At 38.3% G+C, this 17,167-nt stretch overlaps 1 protein-coding gene and 1 pseudogene across 2 annotated transcripts in view; one reads left to right on the forward strand and one right to left on the reverse strand.

Moving 5' to 3' along the window:
- Positions 1-17,167, forward strand: part of PHKA1 (phosphorylase kinase regulatory subunit alpha 1) — a 208,546-nt gene that overhangs the window by 39,740 nt on the left and 151,639 nt on the right. Inside the window, exon 7 of the mRNA XM_081125812.1 lies at positions 4,495-4,575. Coding sequence (XP_080981938.1) covers positions 4,495-4,575 — 81 coding nt within the window. The remainder of the gene's footprint in view (positions 1-4,494; positions 4,576-17,167) is intronic.
- LOC308551148 (mortality factor 4-like protein 2) lies at positions 13,382-14,492 on the reverse strand (annotated as a pseudogene). Its single transcript has 2 exons — positions 14,109-14,492; positions 13,382-13,831 (listed from the first exon to the last, which is right to left on the reverse strand). The product of its transcript is annotated as a mortality factor 4-like protein 2 (transcript).

Consider the following 17,167-nt stretch of genomic DNA (forward strand, 5'->3'; position numbering starts at 1 on the left):
ATCCCTTGGAGGACTTTAAGGGGGAAATTGACAGCAACAAAATCATAGTGAGGGACACTAACACCCCACTGTCAGCACTGGACAGATCATCAAGACAAAAATCACGGGGAAACACAGACCTTAAATGACCCATTACACCTAATGGATTTAATTGACATTTACAGAACATTTCATTCTAAAACAGCAGAATACACAATCTTCTCAAGTGAATAAGGGACATTCTCAAAAATAGACCACATATTAAGGCACAAGGCAAGTCTCACAAATACAAGAAGATTGAAATCATATCAAGCATCTTCTTGAAATTGAGCACTATAAAAATAAACCTTTAAAATATTCAAACACATAGAAGCTAAATAGCATGCTATTAAACAATGAATGGGTTACCAGTGAGATCAAGGAAAAAATCAAACACTTTATGAAAAAAATGAAAATGACCAGACAACCACCCAAAATCTATGGACACAGCGAAAGCAGTTCTGAGAGGAAAATTCATAGCATTACAGGGCTATCTCAAGAAATAAGAAAAACTCTAATGAACCATCTAGCACAACGATTAAAAGAACTGGAATGAGAACACCAAGAAAATCCCCAAGGAAGCAGAAGGAAGGGAATAATAAAGATCAGAGCAGAAATTAATGACATAGAGACTAAAAAAACAATACAAAATTCAATGAAATCAAGAGGTGGCTTTTTGAAAAGATAAAAAAGGTTGATGCACCTTTCACCAGACTCATCAAGAAACAAAGAGAGAAGACCCAAATAAATAAAATCAGAAATGAAAGAGGCAATATAACAACCGACCCAACAAAAATACAGAGGAGTGTAAGAAAATACTATGAGCAAGTATATGCCAACAATTTGGACAACATGGGTGAAGTGGACAAGTTCCTAAAAGCATACAACCTTCCAAAGCTGAATCAAGAAGAGGCAGAAAACCTGAATAGGCTGATAACAATTAATGAAATTGAAGCAGTAATAATAAAACTCCCAGCAAACAAAAGCCCTGACTAGATGGATTTACAGACGAGTTTTATCAAACATTCAAAGAAGAATTAACACCTATTCTATTCAAACAATTCGAGAAAATCCAAGAGGAGGGAAAACTCCCAAACTCTTTTTATGAGACAAGTATCATTGTAATCCCAAAACCAGATAAAGACACTACAAAGAAGAAAATTACAAGTCAATATCCCTGATGAACATAGATGCTAAAATCCTCACTAAAATACTAGCAAACTGGATCCAGCAATACATTTAAAAGATCATACATCACAACCAAGTGGGATTTATTCCAGGGATGCGAGGCTGGTATAACATCCGCAAATCAATAAATGTGTTACATCACATAAACAAAATGAAGGACAAATATCATATGATCATATCAATAGATGCAGAAAAAGCATTTGACAAATCTAGCACTCATTTCTAATAAAATCTCTTAGCCCAGTGGAAATAGAGGGACCATACCTCAATATAATAAAGGCCATATATGACAAACCTATGGCCAACATCATACTCAATGGTGAAAAACTAAAACCATTTTCCTTAAATCAGGAACAAGACAGGAGTGCCCACTTTCACCACTCTTATTCAACATAGTACTGGAAGTCCTTGCCACAGCCATCAGACAGGAAGAAAACATGAAAAGTGTCCAAATTGGAAAGGAGGAAGTAAAACTGTCATTATTTGCAGATGACATGATATTGTACTTAGAAACCTTAAAGACTCCATCAAAGTACTACTAGATTTGATAAATGAATTTGGCAAGGTAGCTGGATACAAAATCAACATCTAGAAATCAATGGCATTCTTATACACCAACAATGATATTTCAGAGAGAGAAACTAAAAAAACAATACCATTTACCATTGCAAGTAAAAAAATAAAATACCTAGGAATAACTTAACTAAGGATGTAAAAGACCTGTACTCGGAAAACTACGGTACACTGAAAAAAGTAGAGGAAGACATAAACAAGTGGAAGAATATACCATGCTCATGGATTGGAAGAATTAATATCATTAAAATGTCCATATTACACAAAGCAATTTATAGATTCAATGCAATTCCTATTAAAATACCAACAGCATATTTCACAGATCTAGAGGAAACATTTTGAAAATTTATATGGAACCAAAAAGACCCCAAATAGTTGCAGCCATCTTGAGAAAAAAGAACAGAGTGGGAGGGATCACTTTCCCCGACATCAAACTGTACCACAAAGCCATTGTAATCGAAACGACCTGGTATTGGTACAACAACAGATATGTAGATCAATGGAACAGAACAGACACCCCAGAAATAGACCCAAACCATTATAGTCAGTTAATATTTGGCAAAGGAGACAAGAGCATCCAATGGAGTAAATCCAGGCTCTTCAGTAAGTGGTGCTGGGAAAATTGGACAGCTACATGCAAAAAAATGAAACTAGAAAACCAGCTTTCACCACAAAAATAAACTCAAAATGGATAAAAGACTTAAACGTAAGTCATGAAACGATAAAAATCCTGGAAGAAAACATAGGCAGTAAAGTCACAGATATCCCACGTAGAGGAATTTTCACTGATACATCTCCTACGGCAATAGAAATAAAAGAAAAAATACACAAATGGGACTACTTCAAACTAAAAAGCTTCTGCACAGCAAAAGAAAACAGCCTCAAAATACAAAGGAACCCCACTGTCTGGGAAAACATATTTACCAAGGATGTATCTGATAAGGGGCTAATTTCCAAAGTGTACAAAGAACTCATACTACTCAGCAAGAGGAAGGCAAACAGCCCAATTAAGAAATGGACAAAGGACCTGAATAGACACTTTTCCAAGGAGGACATACAGATGGCCAAGAGACATATGAGAAAATGCTCAATGTCGCTAATCATCAGAGAGATTCAAATTAAAACCACAATGAGGTATCACTTCACACCTCTCAGAATGGCTACCATCAACAAATCAATAAATGAGTTGCGCTGGCAAGGATGTGGAGAAAGGAGAACCCTAGTACACTGCTAGTGGGAATGTAGACTGGTGCAACCAGTATGGAAAACAGTATGGAGGTTCCTCAAAGAATTAAACATGGAGCCCAGCTGGGCATGGCTCTGCAGTTGAGCGTCAACCTAGGATCCAGGTGATCGGGGTTCGATTTCCGGGCAGGGCACATGCCTGGGTTACAGGCTCGATCAATGTCTCTATCATCATTGATGTTTCTATCTCTCTCTCCCTCTCCTTTCCTCTCTCTGAAATCAATAAAGATATATATATATAAAAATTAAACATGGAACTTCCTTTTGACACCGCAATCCCACTTTTAGGAATATGTCCTAAGAATCCTGAAACACTAATCAGAAAGAAAATATGCACCCCTATGTTCTTAGCACTGCAATTTACAATAGCTAAGACCTGGAAACAGCCCAAGTGCCCATCAGTAGATGAGTGGATAAAAAAGCTGTGGGACATATACACCATGGAATACTACGCAGGTATAAAGAAGAAGGATCTCATATCATTTTGGATAGTATGAATGGACCTGGAGAAAATTATGCTAAGTGAAATAAACCAGACAAAGAAAGAGAAATATCACATGATCTCGCTTATGTGTGGAATCTAAGGAGCTTAATAAACTGATGAACAGAATAGATTCAATGACATGGAGGCATAGATCAGACTGACAAATGTCCGAAGGATGGAGGAGAGTGGGTAGGTGGAGGGTGAGAGATTAACCAAAGAATTTATATGCATATATGCACAACCCAACGACAGGGGCAATAGTGGGGAGCGGGACTGGGGAGAGGGATGAGACGAGGTGGAATGAGTCATTGTGGAGAAAAAGGCACATTTGTAGTATTTTAAACAAAAATAAAAAAAATTAAAAAGTAATTTTAACTGTTATCTGTATATTATAAAGAGGCCACAAAGAGCTATGGTTAAAAATGTAAGCTTTGGAGTGAGAGTACTTGAATTGTAATCCTAGCTCTGTCACTTATTAGCTGTGTGTTCTTGGGTGAATCACATAACCTCTCTTTGCTCCTCAGTTTTGTCATCTGTAAAATGTAATGATTAAGGAAGATAATAGTGTAAAGTGCATTGGTTAGTGCATGGAACATTTTCAATGCCAATATGAAGTAAAATTAGAATGGAAATTTTAGATAAAATATCTGGGTGTGGTTTCGGCTTCATTTCCTAGACCCCTTCGGTATCTGCTTTAATGGAAATTTTTGAGAGGTACCTCTCTAGATGGACTGAACTAGAGGTTTTAGTACAGGTCAACTGTCCAGGAGTCCTCCAACTTCTTGGAGGCCCCACTAGAATTCAAAGTTACTTGAAAAATATCTATGGGGTCAACTGAACTCATTTGCATATCCTTAGTGAGCATTGTGGGTACATATAAGTATGGCAAATTAGCTATTATGTGTGCCTTTTATTCAAGTGTTGTGCATCTGTTAAACATTTAGTAGTGATGATTTGCTAATGGTATATTGGTTATTTTATGCCAGGACTTTGGAATATGGGAACGTGGAGACAAGACCAACCAAGGAATCTCAGAATTGAATGCCAGTTCAGTTGGAATGGCAAAGGTAATTTTCCTTGCTTTGTTTCTCCCATGTATGGGGTAAGGAATTCTGGTACACCTTTGCCATAGATAAAAGCTTAATGGGAATATGGACAATCTCCAAATTAATTGTTCTTTTAAACTACAGGTAAAATTCAGATTCTCCCATAGAACTATGAACATGTAGGTGAAGACTTCTTTCATAAGCTCCAGGTTTATATGTCCAAACTAGTTTTGTACCATATTTCTACTTGCATACCCTACAAGGACATCAGAGAACATATCTTAAACTAAACAAATCATCTCTACCTTTACAAAAACAAACAAAAGAAGGTCTTTGGTTTTTCTGTATACCATTTGACAAAGCCTGATATCATGAAACCATTTCTCTTTTTGTTGTTATTGTTGTTGCTGCTTTAATCTTTATTGTTGAAAGTATTACAAATGTCCCCGTTCTCCCCCCAGTGACCACTCCTCCCTATTCCTTCCCTCCTGAGGCCTTCACCACATTATTGTCTATGCCCATGGGTTATGCATATATGCATATAAATTGTTTGGTTAATCTCTTCCTGCCTCCCCCTGCCTTTCCCTATGAGAATCATCAGTCTGTTGCATGCTTCCATGTCTCTGGATCTATTTTATTTGCCATTTTATTTCGTTCACTAGATTTCTCATATAATTGAGATCATGTATTACTTGTCTTTCTCTGACTGGCTTATTTCTCTTAGCATAATAATCTCCATAAGGTTCCTTCCATGTTTTCTTAAAGGGTAAGAGATCCCTCTTTTTTATAGCTGAATAGTATTCCATGGTGTAAATGTACTACAGCTTTTTTATCCACTCATCTACTGATGGGCACTTGGGCTGTTTCCAGATCTTATCTATGGTAAATGACACTGCTATGAACATGGAGATGCACATATTCTTTCTGATTAGTGTTTAAAGTTTCTTAGGATATATTTCTAGAAGTGGGATCACTAGGTCAAATGGCATTTCCATTTTTAATTTTTTGAGAAAAGTCCATACTGTTTTCATTCACACCAGGAGTGAACGAGGGTTCTCTACATCCTCACCAGCACTTGTTGTTTGTGGATATTGATAGTATCCATTCTGAAAGGTGTGAGGTGGTATCTCATTGTCATTTTAATTTGCATCTCTCTAATGATTAACGACATTGAGCATTTTTTCATGTGTCTCTTGACCATTTATATGTCCTCTTTGGAGAAGTGTCTATTCAGGTCCTTTGCCCATTTTTTAATTGGATTGTTTGTCTTCCTTTTGTTGAGTTGTATGAGTACTTTATATATTTTGGAAATTAACCCATTATCAGATGAACCATTGTCGAATATGTTCTTCCATACAGTGGGTTTCCTTTTCATTTTGATGCTGATTTCATTTGCTGCACAGAAGCTTTTCATTTTTATATTTTTTATTTTTTAAAAAATACGTCTTTATTGATTTTAGAGAGAGGAAGGGAGAGGGAGAGACAGAGATAGAAACATCAATTATTAGAGAGTCATTGATCTGCTGTCTCCCACATACCTCCTACTGGGGATCAAGCCCGAAACCTGAGTTTGTGCCCTGGGAATCGAACCACGGTCTCCTGGATCGTAGGTCGGTGCTCAACCACTGAGCCACACCAGACAGGCAGAACTTTTTATTTTGATGTAGTCCCATTTGTTTATTTTTTCCTTTGTTTCTCTTGCCCTAGGGAATGTATCAGTGAAAATTCTGCTACATAAGATGTCTGATATTTTGCTGCCTATGCTTCCTTCTAGGATTTTTATGGTTTCACAACTTACACTTAAGTCTTTTATCCATTTTGAGTTTATTCTGGTCTATGGTGTAACTTGGTAGTCCAGTTTCATTTTTTTATGTACCTGTCCAGTTTTCCCAACATCATTTATTGAAGAGACTGTCTTTACTCAATTCTATGCTCTTGCCTCCTTTGTCAAATATTGATTGAGCATAATGGCTTAGGTCAATTTCTGGGTTCTCTGTTCTGTTCCATGGATCTATATGCCTGTTCTTGTGCCAGTACCAGGCTATTTGGATCACAGTGGCTTTGTAGTATAACTTGATACCTGGTATTATGATCCCTTCAACTTTGATCATCTTTCTCAAAATTGCTGCAGCTATTTGGGGTCCTTTTTTTTTTTGGTTCCATATAAATTTTTGGAGTATATGTTCTACATCTGTGAAATGTACCATTGGTATTTTAATAGGGATTGCATTGAATTTATAGATTTCTTTGGATAGTATGGACCTTTTAATGATGTTAATTCTACCAATCCATAAACACAGTATATTCTTCCACTTGTTTGTATCTTCTCTGTCTCTTTTTTCAACATTCTGTAGTTTTCTGAGTACAGTTCTTTTAACTTCTTGGTTAAGTTTATTCCTAAGTATCTTAATTTTTTTTGTTGCAGTGGTAAATGTTATTGTTATTTTTAGTTTCTCTTTCTGAGAGTTCATTATTGTTGTATAAAAATGCCATTAATTTCCAGGTGTTAATTTTGTATCCTGCTACATTGCTGAATTTATTTATTTATTCATTTATTTTTAAAATATATCTTTATTGATTTCAGAGAGAGGAAGGGAGAGGGAGAGAGAGAGATAGAAACATCGATGATGAGAGTCATCATTGATCAGCTGCCTCCTACATGCCCCCACTGGGGATTGAGCCCACAACCCTGGCATGTGCCCTGACCTGGAATCGAACCACAATCTCCTGGATCTTAGGTTAATGCTCAACTGCTGAGCCATGCCTGGCCAGGCCTGAGTTAATTTATTAAATCTTATAGTTTTTTGGTGGAGTTTTTAGGGTTTTTTATGTATAATATCATGTCATCTGTGAATAATGAAAGTTTTTCTTCCTCTTTTCCTTTTTGGATGCCTTTCGTTTTTTCTTCTCATCTGATCGCTACGGCTAGGGCTTCCAGTACTATATTCAATAAGACTGGTGAAAGCAGACATCTCTATCTTGTTCCTGTTTTTAGGGGAAATGGTTTTAGTTTTTGCCCATTGAGTATGATGTTGGCTGTAGGTTTGTCATATATGGCCTTTTTTATGTTGAGGTATGATCCCTCTATTCCTACTTTGCTGAGAGTTTTTATCAAAAATGGGTGTTGGTTTTTGTGGAATGCTTTTTCTGCATCTATTGATATGATCATGTGATTTTTGTCTTTCAATTTGTTTATGTGATGTATCACATTTATTGTTTTGGGAGTATTGTACCAACCTTGCATCCCTGGAATAAATCCCACTTGGTCATGGTGTGTGATCTTTTTAATATATTGCCAGATCCAATTTGCTAATATTTTGTTGAGGATTTTAGCATCAATGTTCATTAGGGATATTGGCCTGTAATTTTCTTTCTTTGTAGTGTTTTTATCTGGTTTTGGAATTAAGCTAATGCTGGCCTCATTAAAAGAGCTTGGAAGTATTCCTTCCTCTTGGGTATTTGGAATAGTTTGAGGAAGGTAGGCATTCATTCTTCTTTGAATATTTGGTAAAATGGCCCTGTGAAGTTGTCCTGACCAGGGCTTTTGTTTGCTTGGAGTTTTTTGATTACTGCTTTAATTTCACCTGTTATTGGCCTATTCAGATTTTCTGATTATTCATGATTCAATTTTGGAAGATTGTATTTTTCTAGGAATTTGTCCATTTCATCCAGGTTGTCCAGTTTATTGGCATATGGCTGTTCATAGTATTTTCTTACAATCCTTTGTATTTATGTGGTGCCAGTTGTTACTTCATCTCTTTTGTTTTTTAATTTTATTTATTGGGGTCCTCTCTGTTTCTTGATGAGTCTGGGTAGTGGTTCATGAATCTTCTTTATCTTTTCAAAAAAACAGCTTTTGGTTTCCTCAATCTTTTGTATTTTTTATTTATTTATTTTTAGTCTCTGTGTCATTTACTTCCACTCTGACCTTTATTATTTCCTCCCTTCTACTTACTCTGGGCTTTTATTGTTGTTCCCTTTCTAATTCTTTTTTTTTTTTTTTTAATCCTCACCTGAGGATATTTTTACCATTGCTTTTTCAGAGAGAGTGGAAGGGAGAGAGAAAGAGAGGAGGAAAGAAACATCAATGTGAGAGAGACACACTGATTTGTTGCTTCCCACACATGCCCCAGACAGGGTCGAGCCTGCATCTAACCCGGGACCCTTTACTCCACAGGTGGACGCTCTAACAACTTAGTCAAACTGGCTAGGGCTCTTTCTAATTCTTTAAGATGTAGTATTAGATAGTTTATTAGAAGTTTTTCTTGTTTTTTGAGGTAAGCCAGTACTGCTATAAACTTCCCTCTTAGGACTGCTTTCACTGTGTCCTGTATATTTTGAGTTGTTGTGTGTTTGTTTTCCTTTGTTTCCAGGGAGTTTTTGATTTCTCCCTTGATCCCTTTGGTAACCCATTCATTGTTTAATAATGTTATTTAGCCTCCATGTGTTTGAAAGTTTTTGAGTGTTTTTACTGCAGTTTATTTCTAATTTCATGGCATTGTGATCCGAGATGCTTGATATGATTCCAATCTCCTTGAGAAGGATGTATATATATCCTGCAGCTTTGGGGTGGAATTTTCTGTAAATGTCCATTAAATCCATCTGATCTAGTGTGTCATTTAGGGTGACTGTTTCCTTGTTGATTTTTTGTCTGGAAGACATATCCAGTGAAGTCAGTGGGGTGTTAAATCCCTACTATGACTGTATTGCTGTCAATCTCTCCCTTAAAGTCCTTTAGAAGTTTTTTTTATAAATTTATGTGCTCCTATATTGGGTGCATATATGTTTGCCAGGGTTATATCCTATTGTTGGATCAATCCTTTCAGTATCATGCAGTGACCTTTCTTTTTGTCTTCTTCTTCTTTTTTTAATATATCTTTATTGATTTCAGAGAGAGGAAAGGAGAGGGGGAGAGAGAGAGAAACATCAATGATGAGAGGGTCATTGATCAAGCCTGCAATCGGGCATGTGCCCTGACCGGGAATCGAACCTCGATCACCTGGATCCTAGGTCAACGCTCAACTGCTGAGCCACGCCCGGCTGGGCTGCAGTGACTTTTCTTGTCTCTCGTTATGGTCTTCATTTTGAAGTCTGTTTTGTTAGATATGAATATTGCTACCCCAGCTTTTTTTTCAATTCCATTTGCATTGAAAATTTCCATTTCTTCACTCTCATCCTGTGTGAGTTTTTTGTTTTGAGGTGGGCCTCTTGTAGACAGCATATATTTGGGTCATGTTTTCTTATCCACTCAGCTACCCTATGTCTTTTTATTGGAGCATTTATTCCATTAACACTTAAGGTTATCATTGATAGGTATTTAACTATTGCCATTGTAATTCTTTATGCCTGTTTCTCTCTATATATATTTCTACTTATTAAAGTGGTCCCTTTAACATTCTTGCAATGCTGGTTTGGTGGTCATAAAGGTTAAATTCTTTAGCCTTTTTTAGTCTGAGAAGCTCTTTATTTCACTGTCTACCTCGAATGTTTGCTGTGCTGGATAGAGCAGTCTTGGTTTCAGATCCTTGCTTTTCATTACCTTTAATACTTCATTCCATTCCCTTCTTGCCTGTGGCGTTTCTGATGAGAAGTCAGCCTTATGGGAGCTCCTTTGTAGGTAGGTGATTGCTTTTGTCTCGCTGCCTTTAAGATTGTCTCTTTTTCTTGAATTTTTGCATTTTAATTATTATGTATCTGGGCGTGGGACTCTTCGGGTTCTTCTTGCTTGGGACTCTCTGTGCCTCCTGAACTTGTGTCACTTTTTCCTTCACCGGGCAAGGGAAGTTTTCTGCCATTATTTCTTCAGAGAAATTCTCTATCACTTGCTTATTCTCTTCCCCTTCTGGCATTCCTATGATGAGAATATTGTTATTTTTCATGTTGTCCCACAGCTCCCTTAAACTTTCCTCCTGTTTTTCAATTTTTTCTTTTGTTTTTGAATCTCTTTTTGAGTGATTTTTTCTACTGTTTCTTCTTATTCACTGATCTAATCCTCAGTTTACACTAATCTGCTATTTTTTCCTTCAAATGTACTCTATATTTCTGCTATGTCATTCTTAATTTCCTTCATAATTTCCCTATCTTTTCTCAGCATCCTTACAATCAGTATTCTGAACTCTATATCTGATAAATTGCTTATCTCCATTTCACTTAGCTCTTCTTTTGGAGAATTCTCATTTTCATTTGGGGCTTATTTTTTGTCTCCCCATATTGGCTGCCTATTTGTTTCTATGTATTAGATCTGCCAGGAACTTCAGTCTTTTTTAAGGGGTCTCTGGTGAAGGCCAGTGTCAGCTACTGTTTGTGACTGGCCTTGAATGCCTTGCAAATCAGGCAAAGAATCAAAGCACCCAGAGGCTGATTGTTATTCAGTCTCTTTATGAGGCTCAGGCTGTACAAACTCCACAGGGTGGGGATGTTGATTGTTATCAGTCTCCTAATGAGCTGCAGCTGTGGAAATTCCACAGGATGGGGTGAGAAGCTTTCCAACAGGGTAGGGCTGTTGCTTTCCTCTCCAGGCAAAAACTGCTTGGACAGTAAATGTCTACCTGAGAAAGATGTCCTGTGCTGTATTGGGGAATGACTGAGCACAGAAATCCACATGGCTGCCCTTTGAACTCCATCCCCCAAGCCAGCATCCTTAGATTCTCCTCACACATCTCTATTCCACTCTGCCCGCCCTCTGCCAGAGCCCAAGGTGAATGGCTACACACAGACCTTTGTGCATTGTCCCTTTAAGAGCATGCCTGAATTTCCAGCCATCTCTCCTTGGCAGATAGAAACCCTGCTGCTTTTCACAGCCAGATGTTATGTGGGCAGCTTTCTCAGTTGTGGTGCTCTGCGCTGGGAAGCCCAACTTGGGGTTTAGGCTCCAGAGTTCTCAGTAGAAACCCCTCATCTGAGATATCTCTCAGGAACTTTAGCTTCTGCCTCTTGGTGCCCAGCCTGCCCTCTCGTGTCCACACACTTCCTACCAGGCTCTATGCAGTCTTGGCTTTATGTCCTGGGTTATTAGGGTGCTTTCCAACTAGTCTTCAGTTGGTTATTCAGGATGGTTTTTCTATATTTTAGTTATAATTCCAGCTTAGTCCTTGGAGAGTGTCAGTGTAGCTTTCATTCAATCCACTGCCATCTTGGAATCCTCTCATTTGTTTATTTTTGCTTTTACTTCTCTGGTCTTTGAGGTCAAATTCACTAAAACTCCTCTATAATCAAGGTCCATAAGTTTAGTGCCTGTTTTCTTCTATGTATTTTATTGTTTCAGGTTTTATATTCAAATCTTTAATCCATTAGAGGTAATTTTTGTGTATGGCATCAGATAGCAGTCTAGTTTTATCATTTTGCATGTGGCTTTCCAGTTTTCCCAGTACCATTTATCGAAGAGACTTTCCTTTCTCCATTGTATGTTTGGGTTAACTTTTTTGAAAATTAGTTGCCCATACACCTCTGGGTTTATTTTTGGCCTTTTAATTCTGTTCCATTGGTTTGTGTCTGTTTTTCTGCTAATACCATACTTTTTAAAAAATATATATTTTCTTTTAAATATGTCTTTATTGATTTCAGAGAGACTGAGGGAGAGGGAGAGAGAGAAACATCAATGATTTGAGAGTCATTGACTGGCTGCCTCCTGCACTCCCCCCAATGGGGACTGAGCCCACAACCTGGGCATGTGCCCTGACCAGGAATTGAACCTTGATCTCCTGGATCATAGGTCAGTGCTCAACCCCTGACCTACACCAGCTAGGTTAAATATGTTTTTACTGATTTTTAGAGAGAGAGGAAGGGAGAAGGATAGAGAGATAAAAACATCGGTAAGAGAGAATCATCATCCATTGGTTGCCTCCTGCACGCCCCCCACTTGATATGGAGACAGAAACCTGGGTATCTGCCCTGAATGGGAATCAAACAGGTAACCTCTTGTGTCATGGGTCAATGCTCAACCACTGAGCCACCTCGACCTAGCATACTATGTTTTTTTAAAATTTAGAGGCAAATTTTATTTAAGATCTTTTTTTTAAAAATATATCTTTATTGATTTCAGAGAGAGGAAAGGAGAGAGAGAGAGAGAGAGAGAGAGAGAGAGAGAGAAACATCAATGATGAGAGAGTCATCGATCAAGCCCACAACTGGGCATATGCCCTGACCAGGAATCGAACCCCGGTCACCTGGATCCTAGGGTGATGCTCAACCACTGAGCCACACCTGGCCAGGCTTATTTAAGATCTTTAATACAGTTCCTAAAATACCAACTTCTCTAGAAAACCCTGGCTACACAGTAATGCACTACCTCTGTCATATTAGAATGTACATTAGACTCAAATCCCAAAACCATCAAACAAGCCACCATCCTTCAACAATTTGAGCAAAGATTGAATGCCTGAAGAACAACAGAGCTGGACTTGCAGAGGATAGGCTGTTTTACTTCATGCACCATTAAAAGGAGCATAAATGCATGCGTTTTCAGTATATACATTAAATTGAACCTTTGGCACTAGGAATCAGTGCATTTTGTCATGTGACATTAACACATAATTAGAAAACTGTGTAGTGTCAAAGTGATAAAACCAGCAGCATTCAAGCAACGTTGTCAAGGAGGAAAATGTTCTACTGAATCTTTCTTCTTTTTCTCATTACTGCATACACTGGTAGCAACTTCGAAATGAGAAAAGGAGCTTGCGCTCCTTTTATTTTCTGTTTAAAACAAAGCAGAAAACAAACAGAAGCATAAGCCCTGATATACATTAACCATTTTAAAGAACATCAATTATAGAAGAAAAAACAGAGTGTTTACAGATACCAGACATAATAGTGAGCGGTCAGTAGACCCTCATAGGGCATTGCTATGATATTCAGCTGAAGCCACTTGGTAATCACTGCCAGTAAACAGAGACACAGCATTCTTTGCCAGATATTTTAGGAAATCATGCAAGTAGCCCAACAATCATCTAAGGCTCTTCCTGTCAAGGAACATATACACTAACATTGTTCTGATTCTTATGAATAATCTCTTTAGGTATGAATGGCTCACCATAATCCTGGAACATCAGCACATTGAGGATTTTGCCATACTGGAGCCTCTCAAATTTGTAGAGCAGCTGAGTCCCAACATCACTTTGAAGTATTCTTTCATTTCTGCCACAACTTTATTCACTGCAAATTCCTTATTATCAACATTCCTTGCTATTTCCTGCAATTTGCATAGTCTTCCAGAATGGCATCTACATTTTTTTTTTTTTAGCAGGGAGTGGAAACAGCTGCTTCTGCCTGGTAAATAAGTCTTAGTTCTCAACAAGTCATGGTTTGCCCTAGCTAGTTTGGCTCAGTGGTTAGAGTGTTGGCCCATGGACTGAAGGGTCCCAGGTTCAATTCCGGCCAAGGGCACGTACCTTGATTGCAGGCTTGATCCCTGGCCCTGGTCAGTGCATGAGCGGGAGGCAACCCGTCGATGTGTCTCTCTCACATGGATGTTTCTCTCCTCCGCTTTCACTCTCTCTGAAAAGCAATGGAAAAAATGTCCTCAGGTGAGGATTAAAAAAAAAAGAAGAAGAAGTTATGGTTTAATTCTTCAGAAATCTTCACTTTAACTTTCATTCTGTTCTTAAATACCTCCTCACTTTCAACAGTGGGGTCTGCCTAGGCCATTTTCTTCTGAGCTGGCTGAAGGGCCTCACTGCTACAGTCACCATCTCCATTTCTAGGAGTCTTCTATTTGGTATTTCTTGTCTTCTTCACAGATCTTGAAGGGGGGTTCACATTGCAACCCCCCCATTTGCCCAGGAGGGCTGGTTCCAGATTCTTCTGCTGTGGGCCAGCTGTCTTCTTTCCTGAGGAGGCTCCTCTCATCTTACTTCTCTGCATATTTCTTCCAGTTGGTATTCTGAAATTGTCATTTTCTGCAGATGTCCAGGAGTTTGAGAGCCCTGCTTTCTGGTACTCATCCAACCCTATTTTTATTTCAATCCACAATCCTCTAACTTCTTGCTCTTCCATGAACTACCAGTATTTTCCCAGATGGAATCTTACAGTTCTTCTGGGATGATCGGGAAGGATGAAGTGGGAGACACAGTCCAAGATTCTGTAATCAGGATCAGATCTTCTGATCCTTACTATACAGCAAACTAAGCATTTCTGATAGTGGCCTGAAATGAAAATCCAGCTCCTTCCAGCAGCTTACGTGTGATTACTGCTGTCCCTCCAACACTGTAGTCAATGACATACTGTTTTTTATTTTATTTTAACAAACATTTATTCCTTTAATTGAACAACTTCTACATGCAAAATAGATTGCTTAAGATTTTTGAGTGGAAAGGAATTTAGATCTCAAGAGGGTTTATGAGTCTGCAACATGTTTTCTGGAAATCATATAACTGAACCTTTTAAGACCCCTGAAAAAATAAGAAAAATTGGTTTAAAAGGAAACCAACAATTTGATTTTAAAACCTATTAAGTCATCAAACCCAGAATTGGAAATTGGGGACAGTTCCTCTTTTACATTTTCTACATGCTCAAATTTACCCTGGAAAAAGAAGCTTAGTCTACTGGAAGACAAGAGGCAAACAAGATGTGGTGGTATACTGTAACATTAAGGTGGACACAATTTAAGGCCTGGAAAGTAATGTGGAATGGTATGGATTTTGAGGCTACTTTGAGCAGGGATGAGAAAAATAACTAGACAATGCATAAGGTTAGACTGGAAACTATGAACTTGTATTCACACCAACTGCATGACATTTCTCGGTAGCCTTATAAGAATAATGGATATAGTGGGCTGACTTGAGAGGACTGATTGGACTAAGCAATAAATTACTTTTAAATAAAGCCAACCATATTCTACCCCCTCAAGGTGGCTAGAGGGTTCATAATGGTTACTAATTAACACAACACACCTTAAAGTTAATTCCATTTTCATTTACTTTATGTACAATTTCCATCAGTTTCAATATACACCAGTGTAATTACCATTACTACTTTGCATGAAATTCAATATTCTACACATCCCATGAGTCATGGGATTGAAGTGGGAGCGTCCACCTTTTATGTGAAGGTCAATGGTACTGTGGAGACCAAGGCTATTTTGTTTAGGTAAACCAGGATGTTTAATTTTTTTAAAATTATCTTTACTGTTGAAAGTATTACAGGTGTCCCATTTCCCCCCCCCCACAATTGACCCCCTCCACCTCACTCCCACCCCCGCCCCAGGCCTTCACCCTGTTATTGTCTGTGTCCACAGGCTATGCATATATGCATATAAGTTCTTTGGTTAACCTCTTCCCACCCTCCACCCTCTTCCTTCTTTCCTCTGAAATATGATCGTCTGTTGCATGCACCAATGTCTCTGGATCTATTTACTTCATAAGATTCTGTTGTTCATTAGCTTCTTCTTAAAGAAGACCCTTCAACATTTCTCGTAGTGCTGGTTTGGTGGGGATGAACTCCTTTAGCTTTTTCTTCTTTGTGAAGCTCTTTATCTGACCTTCGTTCTAAATGATAGATTTGCTGGGTAGAGCAATCTTGGCTGTAGGTCCTTGTTTTTCATTACTGAACATTTCTTGCCACTCCCTTCTGGACTGCAAAGTTTCTCTTGAGAAATCAGCTGACAGTCTTATGGGTGCTCCTTTGTAGGTAACTAACTGCTTTTATCTTGCTGCTTTTAAGATTCTCTTTGTCACACGGCCAGGTGTGGCTCAGCGGTTGAGCATTGACCTAGGATCCAGGCGATCAGGGTTCGATTCCCGGTCAGGGCATATGCCCCGATTGTGGGCTCGATCCCCAGTTGGGGGCATGCAGGAGGCAGCTGATCAATGACTCTCTCATCATTAATGTTTCTCTCTCTCTCTCTCCCTCTCCTTTCCTCTCTCTGAAATCAATAAATATATATATATTTTTTAAAATATCCTCTTTGTCTTTAAGCTTTGGCATTTTAATTATGATGTGTTTTGCTGTGGGCTTCTTTGCATTCCTCTTGTTTGGGACTCTCTGTGCTTCCCGGACTTGTAAGTCTAATTATTTCACCACGTAAGGGAAGTTTTCTGCAATTATTTTTTCAAATAGGTTTTCAATTTCTTGCTCTCTTTCTTCCCCTTCTGGAACCCCAATAATATGAATGTTGGGCCTCTTGAAGTTGTCCCAGAGACTCCTTATACTATCTTCATATTTCTGGATATTTTTTTCTCCTTTTTCTTCTGGTTGGGTATTTTTTGTTTCCTCATGTTCCAAATTGCTGTTTTGATTCTCAGCGTCCTCTACTCTATTGTCAATTCCCTGTAAATTATTCTTCATCTCAGTTCATGTAGCCTTCATTTCTGACAGGTACTTTATTAAGTCATCGATGGTCTCACTTATTTTCTTAATAGTCTTACTAATATCCTTGAGCATCCTATAACTGCAATTCTGAACTCTATATCTAGTAGCTTGCTTGGTTCTATTACATTTAGTTCCTTTTCTGGAGATTTCTTCTGTTCTTTTCTTTGTGACATGTTTCTTTGCCTCCACATTTTGGCTGCTTCCAGGTGTTTGTTTCTATGTATTAAGTAGAGCTGCTATGTCTCCTGGAATTTGTAAAGTGGCTTTGTGTAGTAGGTGTCCTGTAGAGTCCAGGGGCTCAGCCTCCCCA

Source organism: Miniopterus schreibersii (genome assembly GCF_964146895.1).
Source record: "Miniopterus schreibersii genome assembly, chromosome: X".
Taxonomy (NCBI): Eukaryota; Metazoa; Chordata; class Mammalia; order Chiroptera; family Miniopteridae; genus Miniopterus; species Miniopterus schreibersii.